Source organism: Anarrhichthys ocellatus, unplaced genomic scaffold, assembly GCF_004355925.1.
Source record: "Anarrhichthys ocellatus isolate YVR2014 unplaced genomic scaffold, GSC_Weel_1.0 scaffold27, whole genome shotgun sequence".
Classification (NCBI taxonomy): Eukaryota; Metazoa; Chordata; class Actinopteri; order Perciformes; family Anarhichadidae; genus Anarrhichthys; species Anarrhichthys ocellatus.
Window position 1 is genome coordinate 2,512,020 of NW_022280057.1, and position 16,406 is coordinate 2,528,425.

The 16,406-nt window shown below is 41.7% G+C and overlaps 1 protein-coding gene across 5 annotated transcripts in view; it reads left to right on the forward strand.

Moving 5' to 3' along the window:
* drp2 (dystrophin related protein 2) overlaps positions 1-16,406 on the forward strand; it is a 132,395-nt gene that overhangs the window by 100,019 nt on the left and 15,970 nt on the right. For all 5 annotated transcript variants that reach the window (XM_031862567.1, XM_031862570.1, XM_031862572.1 and 2 more), the window contains 9 exons: positions 1,570-1,631; positions 2,158-2,232; positions 4,003-4,204; positions 6,775-6,860; positions 9,280-9,437; positions 11,696-11,862; positions 12,809-12,920; positions 13,698-13,834; positions 15,967-16,032. In XM_031862567.1, the coding sequence (XP_031718427.1) occupies positions 1,570-1,631; positions 2,158-2,232; positions 4,003-4,204; positions 6,775-6,860; positions 9,280-9,437; positions 11,696-11,862; positions 12,809-12,920; positions 13,698-13,834; positions 15,967-16,032 (1,065 nt within the window). The remainder of the gene's footprint in view (positions 1-1,569; positions 1,632-2,157; positions 2,233-4,002; positions 4,205-6,774; positions 6,861-9,279; positions 9,438-11,695; positions 11,863-12,808; positions 12,921-13,697; positions 13,835-15,966; positions 16,033-16,406) is intronic.

The window sequence follows — 16,406 nt, forward strand, 5'->3', positions numbered from 1 at the left end:
TGGGGATGTCACATCAAAAAGTTGGTGAAACATTAAGGAGTGGCAGCCATATAGCCTGATTTGTTTTTATTTCCTTATTCAGTTTTACATCGCGTTCATGTTAGCCGTTTTCTCTTCTGGAGAGGGGGTCATTTAGCAGTAGCAAATCAGTTGTGACTGATGTGTCAGTTTAATTGACATAACTTTCAATCCACACAGAAACTGGGGTAGCAGTTGCTTGGAGCAGTTAACTTAACATTTGGTATGTTGATCATAGAATTATGATAATATAAGAGTCGTTGCCCATTTCACCCTGTGTATTGATAATTTCCCGCCTTCAAACCTCTGATTGGCTTGGCTACTTTTCCATGCAGGAAAACAGCGGGCAAAGCACCAGACAGAGTATTTGAATCACTGAAAATATCAGAGATAGGCAGCAATTCAGAGGCCTGGAAGAAAGCTACCAGCTTCATGCTTCGAAAAACAAATCAAATCACATCTCTAACTGTAAAATACAGCTGAAATGTAAGCACTTCTTGCCTCAGATTTTTAAGATATTTCAATTGCCAAAGCATTTGTACAGAGCTACCACTACAAAGCAGATATACACACTAAATGATTCAGGAACTCTATTGAGCTACTGTGAACCCTATTTGCTTGAGCAATCATCTGTTTATCTATTTACCTCATCATTACTATTTCACCTTAGACTGATGCTGGTTTTATCAATGAAGTGTGTGTGTGTGTGTGTGTGTGTGTGTGTGTGTGTGTGTGTGTGTGTGTTTATGGCGAGGGTAGGATATCTTTGTGTGTGCAGGTTTGTAACTGTGCAAGCGTTTGTACAGTTTGTTCCATTATAGAAGTAGTATTTAGTTTCTTAATCATGTGCAACAGAACCTTGTAGGTCTTGTTTTAGTCTCCTAGTCATTTCTTTATGGGCTGTATTACTGTACCAACGGGGATGGGAATAGTATCCGAGTAGCACTATATCGGGTACCAATCAATGAGCGCTTCTGCAGGTAAACCAATGAGTGCTTCGCTAAAAGGCCCCTGGATGCTGGCATACATCCTGCTCTGGGGTTTCTCATTTATTTTGCTGCTCTTGTCCTTTTTTATTGGATCTTTTTTTCGGAATGTGCCCATAGAGCTAGTAGTGGAATCTGAAGGTGGTGTAAATGTATATTTTTGATGTGTGTGTGTGTCTGTGGGTTGGGATTTCATGTAGTGTCGCTGAGTGAAGATTTTTAAGTCACTGGTAGTATATCTCCAGCAGAGCAGCTGTGGTATGCAACTCTGATGCCTGAACCTGAATCATGTTTGACGTATGTCTGCACTTTACAGGCTTGAAATCTCTTGTAAACAATGGTCGCCCTATCCTGCCCTTTCATTTTTCTCTTTCTCTCTCACTACCCTCTGATATTAGAGTAGTGAGTAGTGTCATTTCTTTGACAGTCTGCCTCACCAGCCTGTCACTGCTTCCCTCGGCTCATTTGTACTAAATTTTTTTTTCCCTTGATCTTTCCGGCCTGCAAATGTGCACCTCCATTCTTGCCTGCTTCACAAATTCTTCTGCCCTTTTGTTTCCACCAGCCATCAGGCCCAGACAACGTGCTGGGACCATCCAAAGATGACAGAACTGTACCAAGCACTGGGTGAGTAAGGAGACAATTATAGTACCCTCAGAGTCGTGCTCATTGGCTCAGGACCCCCACTGGGCTGCAGCACCACCAGCAGCATGGCACCAGTGGGCTCCTGCTTTGAAGGCCCTGTCACACGGCTAATTAAGGGCCCTGTATTTCAAACACCTTAGGGACTACATCTCTACTGTCTTGAACCTACAAGGCCCAATTTGCCAGCGCTGTGATTGCTTTTTGCTCAGCCTTTAATTAATTGTGATTAAACAACATCATCTGTCTTACTTTTAATCTGATCTGACACAGAGAGCTTTCAAGGGGAGATAGGAACGCTGTCACATATACATGCTCAGCCAGACAAATGCATGCGCACATACACATACAGTATAACATATACGCCACTAATGACTTCTGCAATGAACTGATAACAGGATGAAGAGATAATGATGTCTAATTTCTCGATGGCAGGGTGGTGCAGGGTGCGTTTGTTTTCTCCCATCTTTTCATTTACTCTAATCTCTTTCCATCTCTCTCCCTCCATTAGCGGATCTGAACAACATCAAGTTCTCAGCATACAGAACAGCCATGAAGCTGCGGAGAGTTCAGAAGGCTCTGAGATGTATGTACAGTATTTCATCCATAGTATTTCATGTCTGCAGTGCTGGGATGGCTGGTTAAGTGATACACTGTTATCCTGTACCATCAATAACCCACGATGACAAGCTCTCTCCCGGAATAAGATATAACGATTAGTTGTGGCACATTTCTTTATTGAGTTGTCAAAGGAATCATCGCTCCTCTCTACACTACTTGGAAATGTAATTGAAAATATGCTCTCCATTGCCATTGGCTTTCAATGCAGAAATCAAAAGTATTGATAAACTCAAGAGCCACTAGAAACCACTCGACTGTCGGATTCCTTCCTCCTTTTCATTTCAGCCTGGATCTTTGGTGTTCTAGGTAATTTGAGCTATTGTTCCATTTGACGGAGAAGGCAATTCTTTTTTGCTCCGTTGTTGAGGCATGAAAGGCATGCACCGCTTGCTGGTTTGCCAAGAAGAATGAAGTGGATGCTTGTTTTGAAAAGATGTTATGCGAGAAGATCCCCTGTTACCCACATTCAAATAAGTTGTCTTAGAGGAATACAAAGACAAATGGTGCTGAACTTCTAGCAAACAACGTTATAGTGCATTACTGCTATCCACTGGACTTGAGTGTGGATCGGGAAATGCGCATGCGTGGAACGGCCAGACTGACGCAGACCCCCAATTGTGTGTGTGTGTGTGTGTATATATATGTGTGTGTGTGTGTGTATATATATATATATATATACACTCGATAGTGTATCATACTCGGGCTTTCTGCCCATTTTTCTAACTATGCTGATTCTCCCAATGCTTTTCTTCATGATAATTTTGTGTTTCTTTATGCCTCACAATCTGTGCTCTCTCAGTTTTTCCGTTCCTCAAACCTGGCCTTTTCTTTCTCCCTCTTTGTGCTCTCACAACACCTGCAGTGCTCTAACACCTGCTGACTCCAGATGAGCCACTGCAAGTGGCCGATTTCGACCCTTTTCCTTCCTCATGTTACCCCCTTTTCCTTCTCCACCTTCTCTTGCAACCTCCCTCCAACCCTCTCTCTCTACTCTAAGTCCCGAGTTGCTGTAATAAAAACTCGGCATGCTCAGACCACTGTGAAAAACCTCTTTCAATGACTCTCCCTTGTTCTTTCTCTTTCCCGCTCTCTTATCTCACCCTACTAGTTGATATCGTCACAGAATTTAATTGCCAAGCTGCCTTGATAACAGGGCTCGCACTCTTTCTCGCAGCACACTTTGTGAATGATTGAGCAGTGCTGCAAAAGAACCCATCAAAAATACATTTCTCAGTGATTCCCTCACAACCCTGAGAATACTCCTGTTATCTCCTCTCTCTGTTCTACCTCATTATCGTGCTATCCAATTATACCTGGCATCCACGGACACCCTTTTAGCTCTACTCCTAGGGATGGGCCATCAAATTAGTTTAGAAGAGCAAAATCTAATTTGTGTCACTGCTCTCACAACATCTGGTCGGGCGTAAGTGGGCAAAAAGGTTGAATAAGCACTGCGCTGTCGCCTGTGCTCTCATTTGCTGAAGTGAGGATAATGATCCTGCTCTGTGTGTGTTTGTGTGTTCAAAAGTAAATGTCCAGTCACATATATATGCGTATATGAATGCCTGTGTACATGCGCTCGAACCGACATCAGTTCAATTTATTTCAAATCATGAAAATGTCACATCAAAAAAAACAAACAGCACATACACATGTTCTCAATGAAAGTGTTGCAGTTAAAATACTTTCCAGCATGTTCTAAACTAATAATATATAATCCATGTGTGTGTTTTAGTGGATTTAGTGGCGCTGAGCAGCCTCGCGGAGGTGTTTCGGGAGCGGGAGCTGCAGCAGGGGGAGCATGTGATGGACGTGGTGGAGATGATCCACAACCTGACGGCTCTGTACGAGAGGCTGGAGGAGGAGAAGTCCATCCTTGTCAACATTCCACTTTGTGTCGACATGTGTCTCAACTGGTTGCTCAACGTCTACGACAGGTGGGTGAGCTAGGGTGAGATGTTCCCAGGTATTTATTAACATCTACTTGTGCTGAAAGCTGCATTGAGTATTTTTATCAAACAACAAAGTTTTTATATGGTATTGGCTTATTTAGTGTCTACACATCAAGCAGACACAGTAAAATATGATTCCTTTGGAGACTAATACTTATCTGCCTTTTAGCTTTTATTTTGTCTCCACCAACTCCTGAGAAAAGTGTCTTTACCTCCAGTGACAACTTGCTTATTGAGTGTTTAATGTATTTTGGCTCAGTTGGGACTGGGGTTGGGACTGAAGACTACAAGTTTGGAAATAAAAAAAGGGATGTGGAGTAAGAAAGAAGGGATCTTACCAGACCTCTGTAGCCCGCTCCTCATCTCTGCTTGAGGCTAACAAGGCTACATTAGCGGCTACTTGCACAACACACCAGCATCTGGGTAGTTGCGTCGTGGGTAATGTAGGAACCAGGCTTTGACAGAGACGAAGAATGCACAGAGTGGCATAAATTCAGTCAGGTGACAATGTTGTAGAGTGCACAGCTAAATCAGTGCAGCACTCCTTTAAATGACAGACTCATCTCTGTCATGTAATGCTCATAATGTTTGGTATTATAGTGACAGTTCAGATGAGTTAAATGGAGTTCACCTGCAATCCATCTGAGTTTTTTGTTACTATGCATGCGATTGACATTGTAAATCTGGACTGTGACCTTTCCTTTAGTGGATTCCTATTTCTATCTATTCATTTTATTGTCTGATTTGCTACTTAAGGAGCATGCAACTCTCTTGGGTCGCTTTAAATGCAAGAAATGTGCGTTTCAGTTAGTCCATGACAGTGATATACTATAGTACGGTATGATGGTTCTTTTATGTCTTGAAATGCTGCAGAGCCGGCATTGTAATACTTGTGGTTGCAAAGGGACCCTTTTACATTACAACAGGCCATTTGAGTCGATGGTAGTATCAAATAATGAAGCTTTAGGTAAATATACACACACAGACACTCACTATGTGGAATCTTATGCCACTATAAACGGTATCAAAACTATATTTAACTATTCCTCACAGTCCGAGCACAGACCGTCTGCAGATTGTTGTGAGTGGTTCAATCGCTTGTTGTACATATCTATAAAGAGCCACAGTGTGGTTAAAGCTCCAGTAACAATGTCCAGGCAGAGAGCCAATAATGCCCTCTGCGACACAGCAGAAACAAATCCTCTTTAACACCAACTTTCACCCCGTCTTTGCTCCTGATTGAGCGTTCTCCAAAGAGAAAACACCGAGCACAGAGGCAGAGTTACAGGAATAGCCCCGCCATTGCTGTAAATTCAGTCGGTAGCTCTTAACTACTCGCTGCTAATGAGAGACAATCAGAGAGTTTACCCTCTGCATACATTTCAGTAATTGCTTTTTGTTTTCCAATACATAGCGGCCGTGAATCTGATTGAGATGTGCGTATGTTTGTGTGTGCATTTTTGTTTGTGTGTTTGCATCGCGGTATATTACAGCGTTCAAAAGGGGTCACACTAGCAGGGTGTGTAGGAGTGACATGTCCCCTGAGGGTCAGCACTGGAGTGCATATTAAAGATGGCACACGACCGACAGCAGACAGTGTGTGAAAGGTGTTGCTCTCGAGCTCCTCTCAACCAACTCCAGCTCTGAATCTAACAGGGAAAAAGACAGTGTCCCTACTTTGTTGTTGAAGGCAACATCCCAGCTCTGGAAATTCCACTCTCTCTTTGATTACATTTTATACTTCATTGATCTGACGCTCTCTGATGAATGTGATGTTCTTGATTTCTCACTTAACTATTCAAATGTTAATTCGATAAACCGGAGGTTTCTGCCAACGCCAGTAAAATCTTCCTGGCTGTTTTGGCACTGGAGCTGTGAAATGTCAACACGAATGGTGACGATGTGTTTGTGTGTTTTATATCAAGCTGGAAAAAAGAGAATGAGACCCTTTAAGGCTCAAGTCAGTGCACAACAGCGTCCATCTCACTGGCCTTGCCATTGGCCAGTGATCGTTTATTCTATTTATTCTGCTGAGGACAGCACTTCTGATCCTCAAAAATACTGGATACGAGTATGTATTTGAGTGTTTATGCAGTATGCATGCATGTAATTGTCTGTAAGTGACACTGTGAGCTTATCATTGCTCTTCTGGCCCCTCTAATATTTTTACTCTGTTATTGTATATATATTGTGCATTTGATATTTAATATTTTTACTCTGTTATTGTATTTACCTGTACCATAATTGCTGCTATAGCGAAAGAAAATTCCCCTTGCGGGATTAGTAAATTATTTATCTATCTAACTGAACAAAACGCTTCATCATCTGTAGTGCCTTTAGGTACTCTGGATGTGCTCTAATACAATTTCACACTGACCTGTACTGTACTGCTTTGACCCACGTAATTCCTCCTCACTTTGTCCCTCACGTTAGGGCCCAGTCAGTGTATGAATATATTACAGCAACACAATACACCGTGATTTGAGTTCATTCACAGTTCAAAAAATGGAACCTCACAACTTTTTTCTTCTTCCTCTTCTCTTTCTTTCCACTAGCGCTCGTAATGGCAAAATACGCGTTCTCAGTTTCAAGATGGGATTGGTGAGCTTGTGCAATGCAGACGTCCAAGAGAAGTACAAATGTGAGTCTGATTCTTGCTCATGTGCCTAATGCATCTCCTCAACTGCAAACAATGAGCCAAAACAAAACGGCCCTGATTGCCAGTAGTACATAAAGACATCCACTTTGTCTGATGGAGGAAATGAGTCTGCTGCTTTAAGGGAGAACGCTTTCTTTACTTCTGCAAAGTACATCGGGGGCCTTAAAAGGATTGCTTGCAAAAGACACCATTCATTTCAGTCATTTCACTCACTACCCTGTCTTTCTATAGCTCCCATTCCCATTTCACCAGTCAACTCACAAAGGGCATAGGGCGCTCCATTACGACTTTTTTCGATTTAATATGAGACATATTTAGTTTAGAAGTCATCATGTAAATATAGGTAAAATGGAAAGTGAGCATTTGAACTGATGCTAGCTGGACCTGGAACAGCTTTTAGTTGTTATAAGATCAGAAACAACTCTGCCAAACCCATGCAAGGATTATTCAAGCCTGAAATGACAGATTTGCCTTCAATTGAATAGTCCCTGACGTGAGTCAGTCCTCTTTTTCTAGGTTCAGGTAGACGTGTGGTGGCCTTTTAACAGTTTGTCATTTCACTGACTATCCCGTGTTTGCCAACTCCAGACGTCACAGGAATGATATTTGCAAATAAATCTGAAGCATTTGCATCAACCCGCTTTGAGATACAGATGGTGGGTGTTTATTTCATCGTCACCAGTGAGTCAAAAAGGAATATTTGATTGACTTTGTCGTACACCGCACAGGCAGAATTTTGCAGACATCAGTATGTATTGCTTTCACACCTCATTTGACAAATTCACTACTTGCTGGTCTGTCACTGGCGTCTGCCTCTCATATTCTGATCAGAAAAACATGGCGGCTATTTGAAAGGTTTTATGAAATTATCCAGCAAATAAGTTTCTGATTATATATTTGAGAGAAGAAAGAGTCCATACATTTGCAAAGGGGGTCGTTCATATGTTCCCAGGGTCCTATGGGTTATAATAGATTGGTAAGGAGATGGACATTTGAAATTAAGTTGGAATGGTTTAAAATCCATTCAGCTATTGCGAAGGTATTAATGTCTGAAGTCAAGAAAACTCTCTTGCACGCAAATTTGAGGTCGTAGGTTTTAAGGAGTATAACATCAGTAGGTTTTTAGTTGTAGGTGGGTGATTTAAACATATAGACCCAAGGTAACATACATTGAACATTTGACCAATGCAAAAATCATAGCTGAGAACATAAAACCTTTTGAAAGGTCTCTTAAATGTGTCATATTAAGAAGATATTGAGCAGGGGAACATGGATGTCTTTCGTAGATAGTTGTACATGAAGTTTTGATTGGTCTAAGAGGTGGTGAATCATCAGTAGGCGATAACTGACCTACTAATGCTCCAATAAAGCCATGTTTACCTGGTAAGTGATGTTCACTTTACGAAAAGCTTTATACCTAAAACTATCGGTGCGCAACCCCAGGCTAATCACTAATCACAACACACAACCAAACTTAGTAATGGATGTTCAGATAATCTTTCTTGTGCAGCCAACTCCAGGAATAAACCATTATCTCACTGCAGACTCTGCAACACTACAGGCTGCATGTTTCAGATGTAATAGGCCTATATACTGTGGTAATGTCTCCATAAAACATGTCCAAAACTCATCTCTATGAAACAGCTCAATGTGAACATTTAAAATGTCAAACACGCCTCAGCTCTGTTTATGAGAACTATAAATAGGAGGCTGTTTAACATGCAGGTGTTAAAGCCAAGTGTTGTCCCTGTAGGGTTGAATATGTACACAGAGAGGGGGATACATGGGATGCTGCTTATACAGGCATTGTGCAGCAGCCTCACACGCCTGTCAGCGTTCATCTCTTGAGTGACATGCGAGTCCCAGCTAGCTTGGTAAAGGCCTCATTCAAAACCTGACAAGACTCCACTTAATGCAACTCTTTCATCTCCAAGCAGACCAGCAGCCAGGACATTAAAACGTATTCTGTCTCTGGCTATATGTCACAAAAGTGAGTTTCATTACATATAACTATGTTTGGTAAACCAGTTGCCCGAGATTGGAGGCTCATTGCCAGAAATGAATGATTTAAAGCAGATGTGTTGTTTTTGTTTTTATACTAAAGTTATGCCATTATTTTGCAGACCACATATTTGCCACATATTTTAAATTGAGAATGCAAGCCTTTGTAATTAAAATCTACATTAAATATACATTTTGAAAAGCTGAGAACATGTAGCGATAAATTTCCTAAATAAGCAGATGTAGATGCGTAGGAGAAGTGTATGCAGATATGATGATAATAAAAAGAATTGTTCATGCATACAGATGCAGCGCACAATTAATGATGTTACACACGAGTTAGTTTCTGCATAATTGGTGCATTACTTTATGTATTTTTTGTATGTTCTGGTGGTTGCAGATTTATTCCGTCAGGTGTCTGGTCCTGGAGGTTTGACAGACCAGCGTCACCTCAGCCTGCTGCTCCATGAAGCCATCCAGATCCCCCGACAGTTGGGTGAAGTCGCTGCTTTTGGGGGCAGCAACGTGGAGCCCAGCGTCCGCAGCTGCTTCCGCGTGGTGAGGACAGAGTTACCGCCATGCACGGCACACCTAAACACATTCAAAGACAGGCAAAAGTGTTTGCTACGCACATGCACACGCCTACTAAAGACAATAAGAGCAGATGAAATCAGCCGTCTGGATTATGTAGTGAGTTCACCTTACCCCATTCGATCAGATAAACATTTTTCTGGCATTGATATCGTCTTGTTTCAGTCACAAGATTCAACTACTTTTGGATTTTACTGGCCCAATGTCCTTGTTAGTCGAGCCTTTTCACGCAAGCAAGGAACATGCTGACCTCCACTGGGGAGTGTTGTAACACTTGATGATGCTTGTTTCAGTCCTTGAATCAATGGCTTGATTGCTCCGACAACAAGTCGACCTTCAAATCCCACATTGCCATGCTGTTACAGTATACTGCTGTATCTCAAACCCGCTAATCTATTAATTACCGTGTACGAAAATAATGAGGGACCTCTGGAAAATCAGAACCGAACTTGTCTGTGCCAAGACAAAATTACAAATACAGAAACAGAATAATAAAGGCAGAAACTTCAAAACTGAGTTGCAAAATCAAACATTTGCCTTTTGAAGATTTCCATCAAAAGCCAAGTATGAAAAAATGATGATGTCAGATATGCGAATCCTATTGTGTTTTACTGACATCAGCAGAGTCCTTCAGAGGAAAGTTATAATTATTTTACCTAAAGAAGCCCCGACTGCACTACACATAGTCAGAGTGTTGCCTCACAAACGTTACTTCACATTAATATTGCATTGCTTTTAATGTACTTGAAATAAAGTGGTAGATAATGCATGATGTTTCCACTATTGGAATATTGATATGATAAAGTGAGGTCACAGAGTTCAGTAGCCGGCGGAGCAATAGCAAATGAGGAGACATGTTCAAAGCATGAATTGATGTGTCTTTCCCTCCTTAGCTTGTTCTTAATGCGTTAAGAGTTACGTTTGGCACAGGTTGCAGGAACTTTACCTTTCGACATTTAACTGGGGACACCAGATAATTAGGGACCTTTTTTAAAGGTGGCCTATGCAATCCTTTTAATTCCCTCATTTTTTAGGCAGATCCTAATTATACACATTTTATTCTGGTCCATGCTTGCTGTATCAGCTACAGCTGATTAAAATCAATTTCTTTCTCCATGTCACGGCATTTAGTTGAAGATGAAATATCCATGTAATGCGAATGGGGGGTTGACCTGCTTGCCCGTTCATCACTTGGCTTGCAAATGAGTGAGTCAGTTTGTTGAGATGTTGCTAGCACCTCTTGTGGACGTTGACTTTTAGACTCTGCTGGCAGAGGAGCAGATGGATTCACTTGGGACAGAGAATATGCAGCGACATACAGGACAGAGACATATACAGAACAATAGGACTGTATGTGCAGAGGTTATTTGGTCAAATTCAACATGAGAAATAACATTTAATACATATTTTTATACTTTATGAGAAGGGATGCATGTCGTTAAGTGGATGTATGGGGCCGAAATCACAGAGTTTTGATGGATAACTGCGTGTTTATCACTCTACTTTTGCCATGATGTTTAAAGCATCCCATCTGCTCAGTGAGCTGCTTAGAGATGCGGTGGCGTGCTCAGCATAGTCAGTGCTAGTTCCAGGTGTTTGGGATGCTAGCAGCTGCTATTTGACCTCCCACATGGAGCTGGCTACTTTACTACCAGAGAGGAGCTCCTTCATACCCGGGAGACTCTATACCTCTGTACACCTCACAGTCTGTGTGATCAGTGCGCACACACACACATTTATTATGCTGCTCTGCATGAGCAGTGGAGGAAGCCCCGGGGAAATCAACCTCTTAATGCATCTCTGATGCAGACTTAATGAGAATTTAGCACATCACGGATTTCAGTGCTTGGCGAGTCATTCTTTTATTAGGTTGACTTCCTTTTTTTATCCCACTTTCTGGAATTCTCAACAAGGTGTCTGTAGGAGAGACGGACTGCATGCAGACATACAAACACACATATAGTATACATACAGATTCATAAGTTATTGTTTCATAATTGTTTAAGTAGTTGCATAAAAGCTAAATATATCCCAAAGTGTTGTACATCTTCACTCACCCTGTCTTTCCTCCTCCTTTTGTATTCTCTTTGATTTCCTGTCGCTCAGTGCTGGACCACCTTTGGAAAGGAAGCACAGCTTCTCCTCTCATTACTTTGTGTACCTGCCCTGCTGTTGGTCTATATTTGGATTGTTTACAGTCTCCTCCCTCCCCCTTCCTTTTCCAGGCCCCAGGGAAACCTTCCATTGAGGTGTCTCACTTCCTGGAGTGGATGAGCCTGGAGCCCCAGTCGATGGTTTGGCTGCCTGTCCTGCACCGTGTGGCTGCTGCAGAGTCAACCAAGCACCAGGCCAAATGCTACGTCTGCAAACAGTGTCCCATCAAGGGCTTCAGGTAGGCATAACTTATCAGTGATCACAGTGGGCTATTGCACAGAAAAGAGTAGAACAGAGGATATAAATGAGGAACAAATACACATACACAACCCAAAAACATGTTAGGTAGAATACAATTGTGCAGTTATTGTCATTATGAGGGTGTGTAAATTAAACTTTAACTTCCTGCAAGTTTAATAGCATTATACGCCAAAAGAACTGGGTATTTTACTCATTGTGTGTTACCCAAGAAAAAGTCTTGTAGTTAGCATTATAACACTAACTTGTTAATCATTTGGATTAATACAAATAGGTGGGGACATTTTTGACAGTCAAAAGTAGAAGCAAAGAAATACATTTTTTTATAGTGGCAGCTGGTGTTTTCATTATATATAAGAATCGCTGCTAACTAGATAAAAGCTTGTTCCAGATGCTGGAACTAAGATACAATGTAAGATAATAAATAATAGGAGCAGCCGCACACTCCAATCTGTGCAATAATATTAATTTATTGAAGCAGGCTTCAAGTGTCATGATTGAAGGTCCTTGACAGAAAACTTGCCTCAAATTTGTTTTTATTGCACAGATTGGAGTATGCAGATGCTTTGCCTGTTGTTATGCAATGTTCTTCATTTCCATAATATTTGGCACAGAAAATAATTTGTCTACTGTATGTGGATATTGTATTCAAATGTTGTTTTCACCTTCCTTTATCAGTAATTTACACATAGATCAGAAAGAACATAGCTGAAACTAATCCCAATGCATTATTATTACTTGAGATACAGTCACTGACTTAGGTTGCTGTAATGGAGCACATACTGTACCTGTCTGCAGCAGAAAGATGTGTGAAATAAGCATATAAATTCAACACAGAGACATGCCCAGCCCTTTATTCTTCACACACACACGACGCCTTATTCTCTTGCATCAGTTCAGCCTCTCCGTTATATTGATCTTGACAGGTATCGCAGTTTGAAGCAGTTCAATGTGGACATCTGCCAGACATGTTTTCTAACCGGCCGCACTACCAAGGGAAAGAAGCTGCACTACCCCATCATGGAGTACTACACACCAGTAAGACAAACATCTAGTGCTTTAACGGAATACAAATCTAAGGCTCCAGGAACAAATAACACAACTATCTCCTGATTCCTGCTGCCAGACCTAGATTAGCCCCGTCTCTACTGTAAGATCTCCAAGTGTATACACTGTTATGTATGCTTACACTGCCTCATCCAGATCCGTAGTATGCAGAGATTGACTGCCACTCAACAGTAACATCCTTTTTGGCTCACATAGTGCACACATAAAGTGCTATATCTTAAGCGATGGCACACACAGTCTCCGAAGTTGAGTTAATTCCAAAGGAGCAGGTGTAACTGGAGTGCTGGAGTGGCCTGAGATCGTGCCAGATTTAATCTCTAATCAATTCTGAGCTGTACAATATGGCAAAAAGCCATCCGTACAATGATTTATTTTTTTTGATTGGATAATATTTTATATTAGCTAGCTAGAGTTTTTCACAACGCTGAGGCACGCAGGCACCCATAGATTTCTACTGTGATATAGATAGAGAGCAGTAAACAAGAGCGCCAGAGAGAGAAAACAAAGCAGAAAGGAAGCAGAGAGAGCAGTAAAAACTTAGATGAGAAAGCAGATAGAGGAATAAGTTAGTCACCTAAAGTCAAAATGAGAAGTGCTGAGACAGAGTAGACAAATTTCAGATGAGGTCATTTTGGAGAAAGCAACATATTGATGAAATCTTAAGCAGTGTAATTGATCTCCAACCTTTCCACCAACGCTACCCCCCCCCCCCCCCCCAACCCCTCCCCTCCTAAATCACAACTACAGACGACCTCGGGAGAGAAGATGAGGGACTTTGCCAAGACTCTGAAGAATAAGTTCAGGTCAAAGCAGTACTTCACCAAGCACCCGCAGAGAGGTTACCTGCCAGTGCAATCTGTGCTGGAAGCCGAGAACTCGGAGACGTGAGTCCCACACATGAACACTCACACAAACACAGACATCTCTCTGCTTTTCTGTCATCTATCACGTTTGTTCACCCATTCAAACTCCTGCTGTTGTTGGCCAATTCTCATGTTCTGACAATTTTTGGGCATTCTTTCTTGCTGAGATGGGTTAAAAGGATGGCTCTGTGTTCAGAATTAACATAATGTTATTTATTCCTGTGATCTCAGTCTGGCTCAGATACTCTGTTCACATGAGCGAGTCTCACCCAAAGGGAAAAACAAGAGCGATGAGACTAAAATCCATGAGATCATCAAGAAGCATAGCTGAGGGCTACGGCAGTACCCAGGGAGATTTAGCATGATTATCGGGCCATATTTTGGCCGACTGTGTCACAGTAAGGTCACCTTTTTTAACCTCGTAAAATTATTACATGAATCCAGGTAAACATTATTATATTTTATAATGCCTATTGTATATTATTGTATAATTATTTCTGATGCTTCAATGTATAAGCAGCATTTTAATGTTACAGCTGGTTGAAATGTTGCTGATTTAAACTTTTTTGTACACCTCGTGTGGTAGTTTACTACGCTGGCTTCTAGCCTGAGCACCCGTCAAGGGAGTTTTAAGATAAATCTGAAAGTCTGCCACGTTATTAACAAGATAGGGAAGAAGACACAACATTTCTGCAACACAAAATGTTTGTCAAATCTTTGCTCTCTTCTTCGTTTTACCTCCACATGACTGAAAACTCTTTAATTGAAACAACCTAAGAAGAGAACATAACTCTTTGTTTGAATGACACTTATCATTAGAATGAATGCAATCTCTGAACGCATCGGCTATCGCTCTGACGACGGATAAGCCTCTTGGCTACTGATGTGTCCTGTCCCTACCAAATACCCCCCCCCCCCCAATAAAAAAAAATAAAAAGCCAGGTTTAGCCAGAGAACAACCGGACCAAGACTTCCTTTTCCGTGCGCTGCTCAGTGTTTATATTCCGATAAGCAACTTGGGATGCGAGGCTGGAGTTGGAGTTTACAGACAGCGTGTTTGACCGGATTGTTTCACAAGATCCTAGTTTACAAGATAATTTTAAACCAACAAAGATCTAAATCGTCCTCACACGATAGCCGATGGCTTCCAAGATTGCATTTCATCACTCCACGTGGACTGTTTACCTGCATTCAGCATAAGCTTGCTTGAACGTGATTGGTCAACACTACTCGGACTGCAAACGGAAACCAGAACACTTCCGATGCCAAAATCTTGTCCCGTGGCCTACAGATTGCATATGAATGCAGAATCTGTTCATAGAATAAGGATGCTCAAACCAATCGACAGAGGCTGGGTCTGGAGTGGGGAAATCTGTTGCACGCGTTTATAGAAATAATGTGCAGCAGCTAACGTTGCAACATGAAGCATGTCTTCATCAGGGTAGGAAGACACAGTGGCAGTGTTGATGTTTAAATTGTCTGCGCCCAGCCAACAGCTGTCTCTCATTTGATAGACAAGGTTTGGTCATTGCTTATGTCTTGCCAATGACATATTTCCACAGCATATATAAATACATCATAGAAAACCATCAAAACATCTTTCTTTAATTAGTCCATTGCTCAGTTGTATTTAATGTATAAATCCAGTAGTTTTTTCTACACAGTCAAGATTCTTTGTGTGAATAGCCGTCCTGTTTTCTTCCTTATTGAAACATTCTTACTGTAACTGTAAGCTCCAGATCTCCTCACTGCAGATTCTGAACCACTCATAGCTCATCGAAATATGCAAACTGTGGTTAAGAGTCACGATGAAGTTATTGCATGACTATTAAGCGTCCCAAACATGTAGGGAACCAGTGGTTTAATCACCTGAAATGCATCACATGTTAAGACCATCATGTGTTTTGTGTCTACAATCTTAATCTGCAAAGTAACAATGATCTTAAATAAATGTGAGGGAAGCACCCCAAAGTTGTCCTTAACTTATAACACTTTGAAACAAGTCATACATCTCTTGCTTGCATCCTAACTGTGTTCACAGGTAAAACTGTGTAAATTAAGTGTTTCTTGATAATGCAACCACATCATCCATACTTGGAGTGTGTTAAAAATGCCTTGGTGAGGTAGTAACGTTTGGCTTCTGTTGTTCCCAGGCCATGCTCCTCACCCAAGCTGCCCCATGCAGACACACACAGCAGGATTGAACATTATGCCAGCAGGTACGTGGCTCACTGTGCTGTGCTGTACATCAAATCACACCACCAAAGCGTCTCACTTTGCTCTCTCCAAATCAACTTTTCCTCTTCTTTATATCCGCTCCACCCATGCTTCCACCTTCTTCTCCTCCCCGTCTTCTCTGCTCCCTCTCCTCACCCTTTAGTCTTCGCCCAACACACTGATTGAAGTATTGATTTAGCTACGTCGTGCTCTGTACTCCAGCCACGGTAGAGACTGAAGCCTACTGCCCAGCAGTTTCCCTCCCTCTTACACTCCACATGAACACACGCTGGCTGCCGCACATAAGCAGAGCAGTTGGTGGTTGTGTCTGTGTGTGTGTGTGTGTGTGTGTGTGTGTGTGTGTGTGTGTGGAGGT